This window comes from Trachurus japonicus, unplaced genomic scaffold (assembly GCF_045865225.1).
Source record: "Trachurus japonicus isolate A0001 unplaced genomic scaffold, Traja_1.0 AP031214.1".
In the NCBI taxonomy this organism is placed as follows: domain Eukaryota; kingdom Metazoa; phylum Chordata; class Actinopteri; order Carangiformes; family Carangidae; genus Trachurus; species Trachurus japonicus.
In genome coordinates, this window is record NW_028221347.1 from 1 (window position 1) to 17,462 (window position 17,462).

Sequence of the window (17,462 nt, forward strand, 5' to 3'; positions counted from 1 at the left end):
CCGGGCCTCCCGCGCGGAGGCCGGGAATTGTTTAGCTAAAATCCCTAAACCGTTTCTCATTCATTCTCTATGGTAGTGCTAAACCACTACGGATGTAATATATTTTTGGCCGCTACGCCCCGGTGGCGCTGTTCCCAATCACTTACATTGTTTTCTATGAGCTGTCATTCATTCTACGCTGACTTCTGTTGGAGACCAGTCGAGCCCACAGACACAGCCGAGAATTTCACGTAAGAGTACATTTATCAAAGGTAAGATGATGTTTTTTAATATATAAATTTAACACTACAGTATGAGTTTACTGTCATATCACCGGGTTTATGTTCCGCGCTCATTCAAACTTTACTGTTCGCTATTCATTCATTCACTCGGTACGATTTGTCTCTGTCAAACGGGTTTTGTGTAAATACGGACTACACTATGAATTAACTTAGTATTGTTTTTTGATAATATACATGTGTGATAAAGTTAACGTTATGATATTGCCGTGACAGCGCCGTACGATACCGATCTGTCACCGGTTAACGTTAGCCCGCTTCTTTTTTCTTTCCCCCGGTAATTCATAAAAAGGCGCTCGTAGTAAAAAGGCGCTCGTAGTAAAACGCCGCGCAGAATAAACAATGAAACATGATGGTTTTATATTTTCTTGTGTACAGTTGTTGTTGTTGATGACGGTAAATCGTCTTGTCAGTAAAGTTATGGGCGTGTCTTGACGTTAGCTCAGCTTTATTCCTGTCGTCATTGGTTCGAAGTTTAGGCTACTATGAGACTACGGTGAAGTTATGCGTCAATTCATGAATGAATATGAACTTTTTTTTTTTTCACATTTCACTTTACATCTGAATAGTATCGATGTTGACAGGTCATTCATATAATAGTGTACACAGCTTGTATGATAACTCGTTTGGTAGTTACTGACAAAGTCTGACTACATTATTGTTAAAATAAAATTTTCCGCCATATTTCCACTCTCTCACACACACGTTTATTCTTTTAACCTCTTCATTAATACACACTGTCTGAAACAGGTTACACACACTAGTAGTTCTCCACTTCTCCTGTAACTGTCACCCTCCCCCCTCCTGTATCCCAATGTGTGAATTCACACACACACACACACACACACACACACACACACACACACACACACACACACACACACACACACACACACACACACACACACAGGGTCATGACCTGTTTTGAAGTTCAGAGATCAAAGAGAATGTACTGCAGCAAGATCTTAAAAGGCCAGGTTGTTAAATGAATAGAATAACAAAATAAATGTGATGCAAAACAAACCTGAAATGTCATAACTTTAAATTCTGTTTTTCTTTTATGGCAGATCGCAATGCAGATGTCTTTTTTCCCTGGGAGACTCAGTGTTGTGTTCCGCAAGGGACCACTTGGGTTTCTCCTCCAGGATCCATCTGCTGAAGCCAGGCGGATCAAGGACGACCCCACTCTGCAGGACAAGTCTGCACCCACGAGGGAGGACCAGGTGCGGCAGAACGCTCTGGCTCTCGTCCGTCAGAGAGGAGGCGATGCCTCTGACATGACGGAGGTGCTTGGAGACTACATCCTGCAGTTTGGCAAGTACAAGGGGAAGTCCTTCAGGTGGCTCTTGATGAACGACATCGGGTACACAGTGTACCTCATCAAGCACGTCCAGAAGGAGGAGGCCATGGGAATCTCCACGACCGAGGGGCATAGCAAGGACAGCCTGAGATCTTTCGTCCACTATGCTCTCGGTTTTACTGAGATCCAGTCCCTTCTGGCGTATGAGGCCAAGGAAGTGGGTGTTGCAGCAGGCTCAGTGGAGGACGACCAGCTTGTTGGCTTTGGCACCCGGGCCAAGAGCACCTGGAAGGAGGTGTGGGACAGCAGGGCTGATGGCTACGCCAACTTCATCCTGGGGAGGAACTGCGCCCCAGGGACACGCATGGCCAAGCTGCAGCAGTACCTGAGGAAGAGGCAACAGTCTGCTGCTGCTTCCACAGGTGCCTCAAGTGCCCCAGCCAATCCCACAGGTAAGTTCTTTTATTCATATTTTGTACATAATATAAAGTTAGTGGTGGTTAGTTGTCTGGCCAGAAATAGTGCTTTAAATCTGTATCATCTATATCTATATAGAAATATACTTTACATGTAACAAATTACAGCTTCTTTTAATGCAAACTGAATCTTGTTTTATACACACTTCTATACAACAAAGTGATGGATGAAGATACTGAGTTGGAGAGAGCGATGCTGAGCATAACACCCTCCAAGCTTCAGGTGCAGAGCTGTAAGTACACGTTTTTCTACACTAAATGTCATAATTGATGATGGTTATGTTTTGTATCTGATGTCTCCTCTATTTATTTCTCTGTGTGTAACCAGGTGATGTGCCAGTAGCAGCAGCTACCACACCAGGAGTGCCGTCAGGAGCAAAGACAGGTTCTTAAATTCAGGGTTTCAGGACTGGAGTACAATTCTTTGACATGATGAAATGCCCTCCAAACCTGAGCCTGTTTTTAACTATTATGTTTGTGTTCTGGCCACGTTCTGGCCTTGTTCTGGCCACGTTCTGGCCCCGTTCCTTTAATAATACGGCCCTATGCTGGAGTTGTGTTAACTGTCCTATGGACTATGAATTGATGCCTGCCACCATGAACTGATTTCAACAGCAAAGATGGTAAGTATACACCGTTGTTCTCCATGCATGTTGTTTTAAAACAAATGAAGCAGTCTTGTCTGCTAACACTTGCATGCTTGTTCGTTGTGTCATACTGCTCCTCCCACTTAGGTTAGTGAGTAGTGTCGTCTGATTTGTTGCCTGCCATGTAATTAATCAATTTAACTTTGTGAAGTTATGAGAAGTGGGAGTAGCAAGTTTATGGCTGTTTGAGTTCCTACTAACACCAACACCTGATGACATTGTGAACTCTGAATATAAGTGATTAATTTGTTTTTCTTTTGTAGTTCCATCTGCTGCTGCATCTGCTCCCCCTCCTGATACAACTACTAAACTGCAGGCATCTCCAGCTCATGGTAAAAACACAGAAATCGGTCCATGTAAACAAATCATGTGTTAACTTGAGTTAAATATGACATATTAAATATGATTATAATTGTTTTGTTTTTTATATTTGACTCTCCTGTAGCTCCAGCCTCATCAGGAGCTCAGAGGAAGACACCTGTGCCCCTCCCACCACAGTTGGCGTTCCTCTTGAAGGAGACTGCAGGTCCAACAGAGGAGGAGAGGACTGAGTCAACTGCAGGTCAGTTCACATTGTAGTATACAGCTGACATTTAACGACATATCTGCTAATTGCATGAAGCATTTCATTCACTTTAGCCAACATGTTGCCATGTTTATATCCTGTACAAATGCATAACAGAAAGATAATATTTTTTCAGGACCCAGCACAAGTCCTGCTCTCACTGCTGCGCGCAAAGTCCTGACTTTTGAGGACAAAGCTGAAGACGGTAAGACAGTGTGTAGAAACCCCCTCTGCAACTGTAATCATTTCATTTTATCAAAGCTTTTCACACTAACTATAATGATTTTTCTACTGTTTGTCTCCTTGTTTTATCCAGTCCCTCCAGCACAGCTCCCTGTCCCTGTTACTCTGCTTGGGCCTGAGCAGTACACGGTCACCTGGAGCTGTTCCCGGCAGCAGAGGCTGTGGATGAAGACTGAGCTGCAGGATCTCGGACTGTGGCCAGGGTCACGCCCAGTTCGTCACCCAGGAAACAGCATTTCACTGTGGCGTCTTCCTCCGCAGCCGGAGCTCATTGACACAGTGGCTGACCTCCCATCTCCCAACTTCTTCCAGCTGCACCCCTTCTTTATCTGGAAGCCCGAGAGTGACATCATGGTCAGGCTGAGGAACAATTACACCCTGCCTTGCCTCCATGACTGCCGTCATCCTCGGGTGGTCTCTGCTGGCGTGGGCAGGCCCCGGGTGATTGTTGGCACCAGTGGCCAGTATTACATCTTCTCCTCTCGACTCTGCTGCAAGGACTGTCGGAGGATCTGGTCTGCTGACAGTCCCCGGTGGCTGGAGAAACTGCCCAAGCGCTTCACCAACCTCCTGCCTGCATTCCTGACCTACAAGAAGGCCATCTGCAAGTCTGTGATGGATGAGCTGAGGCGCACTGGCAAGTCCCCCACAGACATGGCAAACCAGGTGAACGAGCTCATGCACCTCAAGTATGAGCGAGCTCACCTGGCGTACCTGCACGCCATTGAGAGTGTCAGGGATGCTGAGGCTGGGGTGTATGGGCAGAAGACCATGGCGCAGTTCCTGAGGAAGGAGAACACACCACAGGCTTTCGGGTCATACGAGGATCCAGATGGCTGGTGTGGGGTCTCTGTGTCGGCCCACTACCTGACTGACTGCCTGCTGGATGAGTACAGACGTCAGGAGCCGGCCATGTCCAAACTCCTCCAGGGAACTTTTGGACAGGTCTTCAGATCTGACCACACCAGGAAAGTGGCGCGGAAGGTAACGCTGGCGTCCGGCGTTATGTCCAGTTACGCCGTGATGAACGAGAACTGGCTCATTGCTTCCTGGGTGATGGTTCAGTCTGAGGCTGAGAAGTCCTTGGAGTCGATGTACCAGGGACTGCAGAAGAGGTACATCGATGCCGCAGTGGAAAAGGCAGGCTACCACTGGATGGACAGGTGAGAACAGCCATGTTGTCTTTTCACTGATATACAATTAACAGAAATTGTTTCTTTCATTAATCTAAATTGCACTCCGTCTTGCTTTCTTTGGTGTTTAGGGATTGCTGTGCTCCATTTAGGATCCCAGACTCTGCTCCTGGGGAACATCTCCACTGGGACGCCTGGAAGACCACCCCCTCCATTGTTGCTGAGGCCACCTCTGGACCGCTGGCAAACTCATGTGCATCACGCTCATGTTACAACAACAACATCGTTGTGAAGCTGGACTTGTTCCACTGCATGAGACGTTTTACCCGAGAGTGCACCTCTGAGCATCACCCTCTGTTCAGCACTTTCTGCCAGCTCCTCTCAGCTGCCTTCTCTGTGGTGGACCAGGATGACCTGAAGAAGCTCCGGGCTGCTTATGAGTTCTGCGGCATCCAGCCACCCAACCCCACCAAGCAGCACATCCGCGAGCACTGCAGGACCAAAGTGCCCCAGCCCATGGAGCTGCTGGACAGAGTGGAGAAAGTGCTGCAACATTTCCACGTGGCAACGGACCCCAACAACGTCCCCCTCTTCAAGGCATCCATGCTGAAGACGTGGCGCATCCAGCGCGTCCACGTTCTCCGTGGTTGCCTGAGTGACCCTGAGCTCAAAGAGGGCATCATGTACAGGTACGGCGGCACCCTGCAGCTCAACCACGTACCTGGGGAAGGTGCAGCAGTCCCCCTCTGGATCCCAGTCAGAGGTACATCACAGCAGGAGGGGTTCCACTGCCACCAGGCTCACTGGGTCACTGGGACCCAAGTCTCCCCTGAGCTGTTCCAGGCCCAGGGCATGACAGGGGTGGCGCGCTGGAACTACCAGCGGCTGGTGGACCTGAAGCAGCCCGGTGTCATCCTCCCTGCTGTCTTCGACCCAGCGCTGATTGCCGAGCTGAACTCTGCCTCCCAGAGTGTGACAGGCCAGCAGAAGTACCCAGCTCTCTGCCTCTCTGACAGGGACACTGGAGAGAGGTTCGGCCTTGAGTACAGAGAGCCAGGCTGTCGACCGGTGCCTCTGGACTGGGACAAACACCGGACACAGAAAAGAGACAGAACTGTTTCTCCTCCACCTCTGTCCCCTGTGCCGACACCCTCTCCTGTCAAAGGCCAAGCCCCAGACACAGCACCCTCCTCCAGCCAGACACTGTCCTCTGGCCTGACATTTCCTGCGCCTGTCGGCCCTGTCCTCTCTGCTGGCGTGCTGCTGAAGCACGAAATGCCAGCAGAAGATAAGGATCATCCAGCAGCACAGGGTAAATTGACATAATTCTTTGTGTATAAAAGTTTGGGTTATGTTTTAATGTAATAACATGATTAACTGAGGATGTCCTATTGCTTTATTATGTTCCAGAAATGTCACAGGCCCTGCCACTGCCGCTGAGGTCATCGCCACGGAGTGCACGCACCGGTCCCATCAAGACAGGTGGGCGTGTGTTTGTGCTGGACCACACACGCTGGACTCCACCGATGAAGGCTGCCATCGATGGCTTGCTGCAGAAGCATCGTGGGGAGGAGGACATGCTGCGGCGTGTGGATCAGGAGTACGCAGACATGGTCCATCAGTCTGCCTCCGATCCCAACAGCTTGCTGCACCCCACCACCAGGCTGCACATATCGCGGTATGTGAAGCACCTGGCAAAACTGCTGAACACCAGCTCCTCCCTGAACACGAGCCAGGAGAAACTCCTGCAGACTCAGCAGCTGTGGCACGCTCTGTCGGAGGGGAGTGAGACTGCCAGTGTGCCAGTGGTCACTCTGAAGCCAGCTGTTGTGAATCCACCTGCTCTCTCCATACCTCTGTCTCAAGACTCTATTGAGAAGATTGTGGAGAGCATCTTGGAGAAGCAACAGAGGCAGCAGCAGCAGCAACAACAGCAGCAGGAGCAGAAGAAGAGGCAGACAAAGACCTGTCTCGCCTGCGGACAGCCGAAGTCCCGTTATGAGGGTGACGGGTCATCGGTGCACTTTTTTTTCCAGCAGGGGCCTATCCGCTACTTCTACTGCTCCAAGAAAGTGCACCAGGTCTACGCTGCTGATGGACTCTCTGACTCCAGAATGCCCTTTGAAGAGTTCCAGGGGACAGAATTCTTCCAAAGGGAGCTGGAAGCTGCCAGGAAACGGGCTGAGGAGAGAGCAGACAAGAAGAGGAAAAGGCCGGAGTCTGAGAAAGGAGGCCGCCTCTGCAGATTCTGCCACTTGGAGGTGAAACAGGGACCAAACAGCCCCCACATCCACACCAGCTTCCCTGGAGTGGCAGGGAAATACATTTACTGCCCCTCCAAGGTGTTCTCTCTCTTCAAGGAGAAGGGCATGGCCAAGGAGATGACCTGGGGGGAGTTTCAGGCCTCTCCTTTCTATGAGGCAGAGAAGCAGAGATGGGTGGAGGACAGAAAGAAGTGATGTACAGTATATGTTGTAAATATGTATGTAAATGTTGTACATAGTTTGTGATGTTGAATAGAGAGAACCAAGTTATTGTTTTGTATGTTTACATGTTCTCTCTATGCACTGTATCATACTGTACATATATATAGTAGATGTAAATATAATCATTTGTAAATATCTATCTATCTACTGTATCATAATGTACATATATATATAGTAGATGTAAATATAATCATTTGTAAATATGTAAATATCTATCTATCTATCTATCTATCTATCTATCTATCTATCTATCTATCTATCTATCTATCTACTGTATCATAATGTACATATATATAGTAGATGTAAATATAATAATTTGTAAATATCTATCTATCTATCTATCTATCTATCTATCTATCTATCTACTATATCTACAGTATTGCACATATTGTTCTTTTGGCTGCTACTTTGTATGCCAAAACAACAACAAAGTGTGTAAGTGAACTTACAGTAAAACAGTGCACAAAGTTTGAAATATTTTGTCATACACATGTATATAGTTGTCTTGACCTTTAATATTCCACGTTTCATCTTTATGTACATCTGTTGCAGTCCAAAATCATATTCTTGTTTTCCAGTATTCTGTCATGTTGATACATTGTAAATATTAAAACTGTCAATATGATCAACATGTTAATTGTTCTGCCTAATTACTTAATTTTTTTCATACCTCAATATCTCAGAGTAAAATTTAATTCTGTAGTCTAAAATACTTAGAAAAGAAAAGTAGGACTCTCACAACTACTACTATTACTACTACCGTCAGTATGTTTTGAAAAGTCCATGGTATTAGTACAGACCCTGTATTAGACCCACTGCAGTTTGCATACAGGTAAGGATGGAGTAAAGATGATGTCTTATCTATCTACTGTATCTACAGTATTACACATATTGTTCTTTTGGCTGCTACTTTGTATCTTTGTACAAAGTAGCAGCCAAAACAACAGCAAAGTGTGTAGTGAACTTAAAACAGTAGGATGTACACTTTCCAATAAGATGATACTATAATAATTAAATAATGGTGCATTTCCAAATCTAATCAAACATTTCTCAAGCGTTTTCAAAGAGTTTACAGTCATTTAGAATGAAATTTGATGAAGCTCCACTCGGGATTCGAACACGGGTCTGTGTGGAGTTTGAAAAAAAGAAAAAAAGTTGGCTGTTTCTCCGTTACGGGAATTCACAGCTGGCCTCCGCGTGGCAGGCGAGAATTCTACCACTGAACCACCAATGCTTGCATATGTATCATAGTGAGATGTGAATTTTTGTAATTTTCGGAAAAACCACTGTCTTGTGACAGCCAACATACAGAGTGTGTAGTTGCTCTACCTTCTTGTCTTCCTCATTCTGCACTACAGTCAGCAAGTTGTTTAATATGTGGCTTCTCTCCTCTTTTCTGTGCACCGGCGGCAGGAAGCTCTGCAGCATGTAGCTGACCAGCTGACAGTCTAACCAGGGACCATCACCGGCTGTGGGCTTCTCATCTGCATGGGGCTGTTCAGACACAGATTCCTCTGTGGAAATAACCACCTGGAGACAAAAATACAAAGATAGAGCACAGACAGTTTCAGGACAGTAACAGGCTGCAACAGAGGAGAGGATAAGAGCACTGACCTCTCGTGCAATTTAGAGTCGTCTAAATCTTGCTCTGGCCACACACTTCATTCACTCTGAGACAGAGACAGACACATACATACATACACACACATGCAAAAACAGACCTGCTCCAGCATACAGTGCAAGATAAGGGGCACTGAGCAAGCTTCAGGTGGAATCAGGTCCAGTAGGTTTCTATAGTAGCGCATGTCTACATCTGTAGAGAGAGGAGGCGAATCTGTCTCTGTCCACAAAGAAGAGGGGATAAAAAAGAAACAAGGTTAGATTGTTTGTCCTACTCTGAGTTTTTTATTCAAACACACAATCACAAACAGGTTTTACCATGGTCGGGTGGGGTCTCCCCCCGCACTGACTTCTTCTTGGAGTGTGGAGTCGCAGGGGGAGGGGTCACCACAACCTGGCAAGAAGGATACATAAGAAGACACAGAGTAAACAGTTCTGATTTACACACAACACAATTTATATCCAGCCAACAGGTCTCACCATATACTGGATATAGTTATGTATTCAATAAAATTCAATATTTCATCAAACAATCACTTTAATGGTCATGGTAGACAAAGTAGCTATGTCCACATGTATTCAGCTGGTGCTATTGCAGTCAACTGGGTGATATGATAAGAAGCCCAGAGACAGTTTGTGAAAACAGCTGTATTTCAGTACTGCTTTCGCACCTGCATATCTCCCTGTCCCATGTGTAGCAGAGTGGCGCAGCGGAAGCGTGCTGGGCCCATAACCCAGAGGTCGATGGATCGAAACCATCCTCTGCTAAATTTAGCTTTTCATTCAGAATCCAAATATAACTGAGTTGAACACTGTTGCTTAAACAAAACAGGATATTTGAACATATCAACTTACTGTAGTACTTAACAGGAAGTTATCATTTAATAGTCTTGTCTGTCATGTATGCATGTGTGTGGTTACCTCTGTGGACTGAGAATCCACCCGAACAACAGTGGGTACACGGATGATTTTGATGTGGTCTAAGTAGTGTTGGTGCTGCCTGCGCCAATCCATACAGTCATAAATGAGACTGGAGACTCCCTCAAAGATTTGGCTTCCCAACTGCAGCTGGACACACAGTAAAACCACACACAGAGGTCAGAGGGGTAGCAACCATAATGTGACAGAATGAAAGCTTAAAGGCATAGTTCAGTTTTTTTGAAGAGGGGTTATATGAGGTACAAATGGCCATTAAGTATAATATCTGCAGTAGAAAGGTCTCTGCTCTCCCCCACTGAGAAACACCGGTGCATTGCACCGCACCGAGACACAGGCAGTACATTGTTGTGAATGAGGGACAGTTAATCAGTGTATTTTCACCGCCTACGTCCCAAAGTAATACACCAGTTCAGGAGTATGATAAAAAGTAAAAATTTACAATGCAAAAGTTTGTTTATCTGGAACTAACCAACTTTCTCAGTACTCCTCCACACAGGTTAGGCTCTGCAACGCACTGTATCACTCCACCTATCAGCTGTTTGGATCAGTGGTGCAGCGCGCCGTTGTTTCTCAGTGAGGGGGAGCAGAGACTTCATGGCCATTTCTACCTCATACAACCCCACTTCAAAAAATCTGAACAATCACTTTAAGAGCTTCAGATTAAGGGAATAGCAAATGGAAAGACAAAATATACCAACTGCAGAAAAAAAAGAAAACAAATCTCTGAAACAAATATCTCACCACAGCCTCAGGATCCTGTGGACGGACAGAAGGTAAGAGATCGGGGACAGTGTAGCTGAGCTGAGCCACATTGTGGAGCTTGGACTCCTGTGGCATGTTGTCCAAAGCTGGGCTCAGAGTCGACCAGAACAGATCCAACCTCCTGGCCTGTGCAGCTTGCATCGGACTGGCTGAGCCTGTGATTTGATCTGATTTATACCCCAAATATTACACAATGCCACCTGAACCAATAATACATATGAAAAGTATGAGATTTTTACTGTAAAGATAAACTGATAAATCAGTTATGAAAAAAAGTTAATGTGCACTAGGCCTTAAAGTTAAAAGGATGCAAAAAAAAAGACAAATGGTGAAGGTAAATTACCATCCAAAGCTGGAGATGTTCTTTGGCTCAGCTTATTTCCCTCACCAGTTTGTCTGTGCTCTGAACACAATTTGATGACATTAGGTACATGTACACCTATGGCATCCAGGGCCACAATCAGATGAGGCTGGTAGAAGCCCGAAATCAGGATGTAGTGTTGAGGACCTTCGTCTGGCTCATCATCTGTGCCCACACACAAAGAAACACAGAAGGATATTGCAGGTATATCAATCAGTGTCTACATACACACATGCACATTATGATTCCATACACATACTGTAGAAGCAAGTAATATCCAAAGACCTTTTGTATATATTTTCTCATAACATAACAAAACACTACTATAATTATTATGTAGTTAACAGTGGCTCTATGTTTTATCAGCACAGTTGGTTTTTACCAATGAAGTTCGGTGGGTCAACATCATCCCTGCGTTTGAGTTTGGTCTTTTCCTTGGAAAATCCCTCTGGAGAGGGCGGACTCTTTCCCTTTTTGTCAGAAGCCTTGTCCTTGCCTTTGTCCTTGCCTGCTGGGACGGGACCAGCTTTTGCCTTCTCTTCAGAGGACTCCACAGAAACATAAAATCAACTCTTTCACACAAATATTACATCATAACCTGGATTTTACTGAGTCACAGTGTTTTGGCAACAAACTCATCCACGCAAGTTGAAGACTGTTACTAAATTATTAAATTATCAACACACAGAATCATACATAAGAACCACTCACTTTCTCATCCTCCCTCCTCTGCTGATCACTGGCTTTGACTTGAAGCAACTGAAATTTCAGTATTTTTGCCATCAGGTCACATGGGATCTCCTCTCCTGCATCCAGCAGCACCTTAGCAGGCTCCATAACCTAGATACAAAAAATATGAATCACAACCACAAAAGAGCAATGATTATGCCACTACAGAAACGCAAACATGCATACATTCAGTACGCCCACAATGTCTTTTCAAACACTAGCTCATATCATATTAAAAACTAAAGAGATTAATTCCTACTCCTCTCTGATATCTCAATCCTACCTCATAGAAAGCGGGGAGATCATCAGGCTTTTTTGCTTTGGGATTCCCCAGGTCATGGATCTGTGGTATAAGAGAAGATGTTAATCAGTTATTCATGTTATTAGCCTACCTTTGAAAGTAAATGTAAAATACCTTTGTAAGGGTGCTGTCCCAGGTCAGCAAACTGAAAAGTTTGCGTTGTGGTTGTTGCACGGCCAAAGCCAGAGCCTGAATCAGCTCCTCATCCTCTTTACTTCTCTCAACCACTAAAGACACACAGGCCTGCCATGAGTCCTGGAGATGACACGACAACATGATTAACACGAGTAATACACGCACATCATCACCCAACGCAGCACCAACAGGTTACATGGTTTTACTTCTATTTCCCTGACAGTTGACCGACAGGTGGATTACACGCTGACAAAACGCTCGGGTCCTCGTAAACCACACGGCTAATGATAGAAAAAATTACTAAGTACTCATTACTAATTACATTACTCACAGAAACACTGTCATAATACTGCAGCGTCCAGGGCTACTAGAAAAAGTTTTGCTGCAGAGAAGCGCTCGAAAAGAACATCGAGAACCGACATATCCGGTTTGACATCTCACCTTCAAAATAAAAGCCCAAACTTAAACGTTGCTGGTTTTACGCTGTAGTTACCTACCGGTGTGGTAAAATCCACAGATCTTTTTAGTATTATTCAAGTTGCACTAAACAGTTTGGAAAATAGCATCATCCAAATGTCTGAAATCCAACCAAAAACCCACGTAACACTGTGGCTAGCAAAACCACCAACGTAACGTTACAGTGTTGCTACTTGCTATATTATAAGAACTTTACAAAATTCTATTAGCCTCACTCTGTGATAATATATAATTTTTTGAACACAAAAATGAAGTTAAACGGAAGTAATAGCAAACCTCCTCAAACTGCTCTTTGCTGAGACCAGCCTCCCAGTTCTTGTTGGTAGCTGCGGCTCCAGCAGCAGGCTTAGCGGAGCCCTTTTTGGCGGCTTTAGGTGGCATTTCTACTCAACAACCTTTACCAATTATAAGAACACATCCCATTTAAAACAGACTCAGCTATTGTTATCAATGAAAAATATATATACCAATAGTTAAAGACTCAAAATGAATCCTAACTGCCTGCCAGCGTCGCCTGGAGTTTGCGTTGCCCCTGGCAACTGCAAGAACACAAGTGACTCTTCCTGTGAAATTTCAAAATAAAAGCAGAACAGAGCGCACATTTAGCTTTCTATGTGTTTGACAAAACCAAAGAGAAAGAGCAGGGAGCAGTTATCTGCTTTAAAACTATCTGTTAAAAAAATATTAAATGAGTGGCTGATTAATACTCTTAGTTTTGATAGCAATCACTTTTTATAAGCAGCTTTCATTCAAATGTTGTTGTCATTCCTTTTCTCCACCAGATGGCAGTAGGATGTCCTGGGCTGTGCGACTCCAAACATCTTAGTCATTAATTCCTCATCTTTAGTGTTCCAAAAGTGATTGAGACAGTTTTGCACACTGTTGCACTATTAAATAAATTGTATATTTTCTGTCAACACAATGTGGCCACTCCACAAGGAAGTAATCCAAAAGCTGGGATAGAAGAGGAATAAAGCAAAGCGTCCAGCATACACACATACTCAGAGACTTTACAAATGTAATGGCAGCAGTTATGAGCAATAACTCCTCTTGGTTATGTCACTGAATAAGGCCACATAACTGTAACTGAGATTATGAAAGACTTGACTACTGTACTGTCCCAACTGCCATGACACAGAGCATCCCAGGAACAGATATCTGGACACAGTTTTGGTGTTGTGCCCTCTGTTTAATGACTGGTGGAAGTGGAACCATTTTCCATCAGGTGAGCCAAGTACAAAGAAAGGGGTTACATTATTACCAGTAGGCTACAAATAAGAAGAGTCTCATTCTTATTTAATACATCACATAGAACTAGGGTAGAATAGAGATTTATTTTTAGCCCAGGTTATATTTAAAGAAAAAGTGTTAATCAGGTGAATGCTGAAGTGGAATGCATAATAAAGATGCTGTATCAGATTAATGATAATGAAGAGAGAAAGGGCTCACAGCCAGCCACTCCACCATTCTGAGACATTCTTAGGACAACAACAGTCACTACTACTGATCATGTGTTATCTTTTTCCATTAGACGTGCAATTACATATTTTTCTTTAATTATAATACACCATTATCATTAACTGTTTCAAGTATAATAATAGAATAAGCCAAGAAAGCAAAGTCCTTTTTTGTTAACATAATACAGCAATGCCTTTTCTTTTTGTTCCTTGTTTATATTCAATGTTTACACTGAAAAACAAGGTTTAAAAAAAAAAACAAAGACCTCCACTGGATTGATATATTTTGTTAGTTGTTTTCATGTTTGAATTTTATAACATTATACACCAAAGCATTACATGTATTACATAATGTGTTTTTGTGCAATCCAGCCAGAATTTCAAGACAAATGGATGAGAGCAGAGATCGGCACTGACTACAGAGGTCAAACTGCTGCTTTTTGTCACGTTTTCCTGGAGGGTTAGTCTGGACGTATAGACCTACATCCCCTATACAACACATTCCTTTCCCAAAATAGAAACTTATTTGGTCTGTGCAGGTATGTGAAATCTCAACAAAGTAAATTTTATGTTAGGGTAAGAAAAATGAATTAAAACATTGTACTAGTCATTACAGTATGCACACTGGACCACAGTAACAAAGGAATGATTATTGTTCTACTTATCAGTGCTTATATAACGAATCTCATGCAACACATCTCCATCGAGATCATGGTTTGTTACTGATATCAGGTCAACACCATCATAGCAGTATTTTTAATGCAAGGGGACCATTGTCATGAAGGTGATTTCACCCGGACAATGACCTGCTTCCACCATAAAAGGTCAAAAGAGAGACAACACCCACTTGTCAGATGCCAGAGAAATCTCTGCTTGATGCCAGCATTAGTTATGGAGGAGTTGTCAGGTCCAAACCTTCCAGGACAGTGTCTACCAAGGTCACACACCCACCAGACAAACACTGTAGTCACACTGAAATAACACTTCATCCACACTGCTGCAAATAGCATAGCAACATCTCAAAATATCCATATTTTTTTTTAGAATTACACTGCCTTTAAAAATGTGCATCATGTGCCTGTTAGGGCTATTTCGTTTCATTCAGAGGCAGTTGTGGTTTATTCCATCTTCATCCACTTGCTTCACATGCCTGCCTGAGCTAATGTAATCTGATCAGAGCAAGAGGTTCTTAACATTACATGTAAAACCAAAACTGGAAGTCAAAACATACTAAAGTGGGAAAGAACGCAAGACACTGTGTTCTTGCCAAGGCAATACCTGCACTTTCCATTCTGTTACGCTCTGTACCTTGAGGTATCTGTGACCACATGCAGCAAACAGTTTACAAATGACTTAACACTGTATTTAGATGATGGGATGGTCTTTTAACTACCAAGCTGTTCAGCAGCTCATCATTTAAAGCGACATACGGACATACGGATGCGAGAGAAGATTATGCAACAATCGCAACAGTTTTTGATTACTGCTCACTGCAGGCCTTTCTCTGTATTGCAGTTGCATCACACAGGTGGATCTGTTTTTCTAGTTGTGCATGGCTAGGAGGATGTGCTAACAGGATGTACATTACATTCCCCATACATTTGTTGCCTGATGACCTATATAGTGTCAGTAAGGGAAAGTACTAAGCTGAGTGCTAATTACACACAAGACTTAGAGCTGATGCCATATGAGGCTGCATTTAGGCACTGCAGTGCTGTAAGCCCTGCTAACATGCTCAACGCAATGCTAAAATGATGATAAATAATACAGATTTATTAACCATGTTCATAGCGTATGATCACATTCCAAAAAGATATCTAAACTTTTATCTGACGCAGTATCCTAAAATTAGTCTGTGCTCTGTGTTGTTGGATGAATGATAACTTCAGTCATTTACTGTGTTTTGTCAGATTGCGTTCAGTGCTCAGGTGTTAAAGCGGCGCTGCTTGGCAAGGCTAAGTGGATTTACATGTTGCCAGCTCCAATGGCAGCAAGAGGCCAGCGTATGAAAGATTTGAATTTCAATACGCTGAAGCCATGTGATGCAACGTCAGTAAAGAGCAAACAGCAAGCTCATGTTTACCAACCCAACCATTTAATGAGTCCCACTTTCACTGGATGGAAATCTCCTTCTCTGGTGTTGCAGAGACAGTGTTTTGATTCGATATGGGGGGTGTGGGGGCTCACAATCAACAAACATACCTGCCAGAATGTAAACTTAGGTCACACTGGCTCAGTCTGTGGTATTTGAAATAAACACTGTCTACCCAGGTAATCATTTGGCTCCTTTTTTTGCTCCTGGTGTGAAGTGATCACAACAGTCTCACTGGACAGCTGCTGGCAAAGTAACAGAATGTCAGATAGCAGTCCCTGCTTTCAACTTGGTACCAAAACAAGGATCTATTTCACTATGTGTTATGCAAGAGATAGACTAGATATTTACATGCACCAGTTGGAAATTTCTTGTAAATTAACATCAAGAGAATGTGATAATGCAGAGATAAAATATTACATATATACAATTAGTGTTGTTTATGTAGATTTGACACAAGAACTCGGGAGAGATAAACAAATCTAGATAACTAAATAAACCCAGTCCCAGTGTGAGATGCATACACAGGCCAAGTTCGTCAGATTTCCCTTTTCCCAGAAAGAGGTTGTTCTGCAGGTCAGAAGAAAACATGAATTCAAGGCCAGCTCATCTCTTGGGAACAAACAGGCTTATCTAGTGACTCGGACGCCCCGTGGAGAAGGCGAGGCAACTCAAGAGCTGGTAAACATCTGTCAGCTGTCGAGGCCACAGTATGTGCTGTTTAGATCCGTCTGATCAATGTGATTGACTCTGCAGGTGTGGCCCTTTCCACAACATGGCACTGTCACTGAGACCGTTGCATGGTTCCCTAGGTCATGTTGACACTGAGGATCTCAAATACCACCCATAGATTCATGGGCTTCCATGAATGAGTTGCCAAGCCAGGAGAGAGTAGATCAGTCACTCTTTTGGTTGCCACGGTGTGAGACAGCCTTCAGTACTTTTCCATGAGGCTTCAGTCTATATTAATTATGTTGTCCTGCCCCTTGGGAGGAGCATTTGCTTTCTCTGCCTTTCTTTGGACATATACCACAAACCAATTGTGTAATACAAAATTACACCTTTGAGATGGATTCTCATAAGGTGTAGCGGAATAGATGAAATTGGAAATTTGGACACAATAATCAAGTGCTGGTTTTTAAAGCAACAGTTCAACATCCTGTTAAATTTTGATTTCTCGTCATGATTTCCTGGTGACCTAATAGTAATGACATCACCTGCAAGAGGGAACGAAACTGTTTACATTACCCCCTCATTTAAACTGCAACCTACTTTACCAGGTTAAATGCTTCCCTTGTTTTCAATCATTATGCGAAGCTGAGTAAATCTTCTTCTGGATAGTCCCTTACTAGGCAATCTCAGTGTCATTGCAACTTCTAAAGTAGTTTTTCATTACAAATGCATGTCAACATATGTAAGACTTCTTTTAAAATACATCTCATAAGGGCTATAGAAGTTTAG

At 43.7% G+C, this 17,462-nt stretch overlaps 3 protein-coding genes and 1 non-coding gene across 4 annotated transcripts; 3 read left to right on the top strand and 1 right to left on the bottom strand.

Annotated features, from left to right (window-relative positions):
- Positions 1 to 1,351: 1,351 nt before the first annotated feature.
- On the top strand, positions 1,352 to 3,252 carry LOC146959515 (uncharacterized). The gene is made up of 3 exons (XM_085772984.1): positions 1,352 to 2,030; positions 2,383 to 2,422; positions 3,147 to 3,252. The coding sequence occupies exons 1-3, from the start codon at positions 1,352 to 1,354 to the stop codon at positions 3,250 to 3,252; spliced, it is 825 nt and encodes a 274-aa protein (XP_085629110.1).
- Positions 3,253 to 3,648: 396 nt separating this feature from the next.
- Positions 3,649 to 7,101, top strand: LOC146959516 (uncharacterized). The gene is made up of 3 exons (XM_085772983.1): positions 3,649 to 4,672; positions 4,774 to 5,954; positions 6,053 to 7,101. Exons 1-3 carry the CDS (start codon positions 3,675 to 3,677, stop codon positions 7,099 to 7,101), a joined length of 3,228 nt encoding a protein of 1,075 aa, XP_085629109.1. The 5' UTR covers positions 3,649 to 3,674.
- Positions 7,102 to 7,934: 833 nt separating this feature from the next.
- spag17 (sperm associated antigen 17) lies at positions 7,935 to 12,833 on the bottom strand. Its single transcript, XM_085772985.1, has 12 exons — positions 12,729 to 12,833; positions 11,955 to 12,095; positions 11,823 to 11,882; positions 11,522 to 11,650; positions 11,193 to 11,358; positions 10,793 to 10,975; positions 10,429 to 10,604; positions 9,670 to 9,816; positions 9,067 to 9,142; positions 8,850 to 8,968; positions 8,458 to 8,658; positions 7,935 to 7,943 (listed from the first exon to the last, which is right to left on the bottom strand). Exons 1-12 carry the CDS (start codon positions 12,831 to 12,833, stop codon positions 7,935 to 7,937), a joined length of 1,512 nt encoding a protein of 503 aa, XP_085629111.1.
- Positions 9,445 to 9,516, top strand: trnam-cau (transfer RNA methionine (anticodon CAU)). Its single transcript has one exon. It is a non-coding gene; the product is annotated as a tRNA-Met (tRNA).
- Positions 12,834 to 17,462: the final 4,629 nt, after the last annotated feature.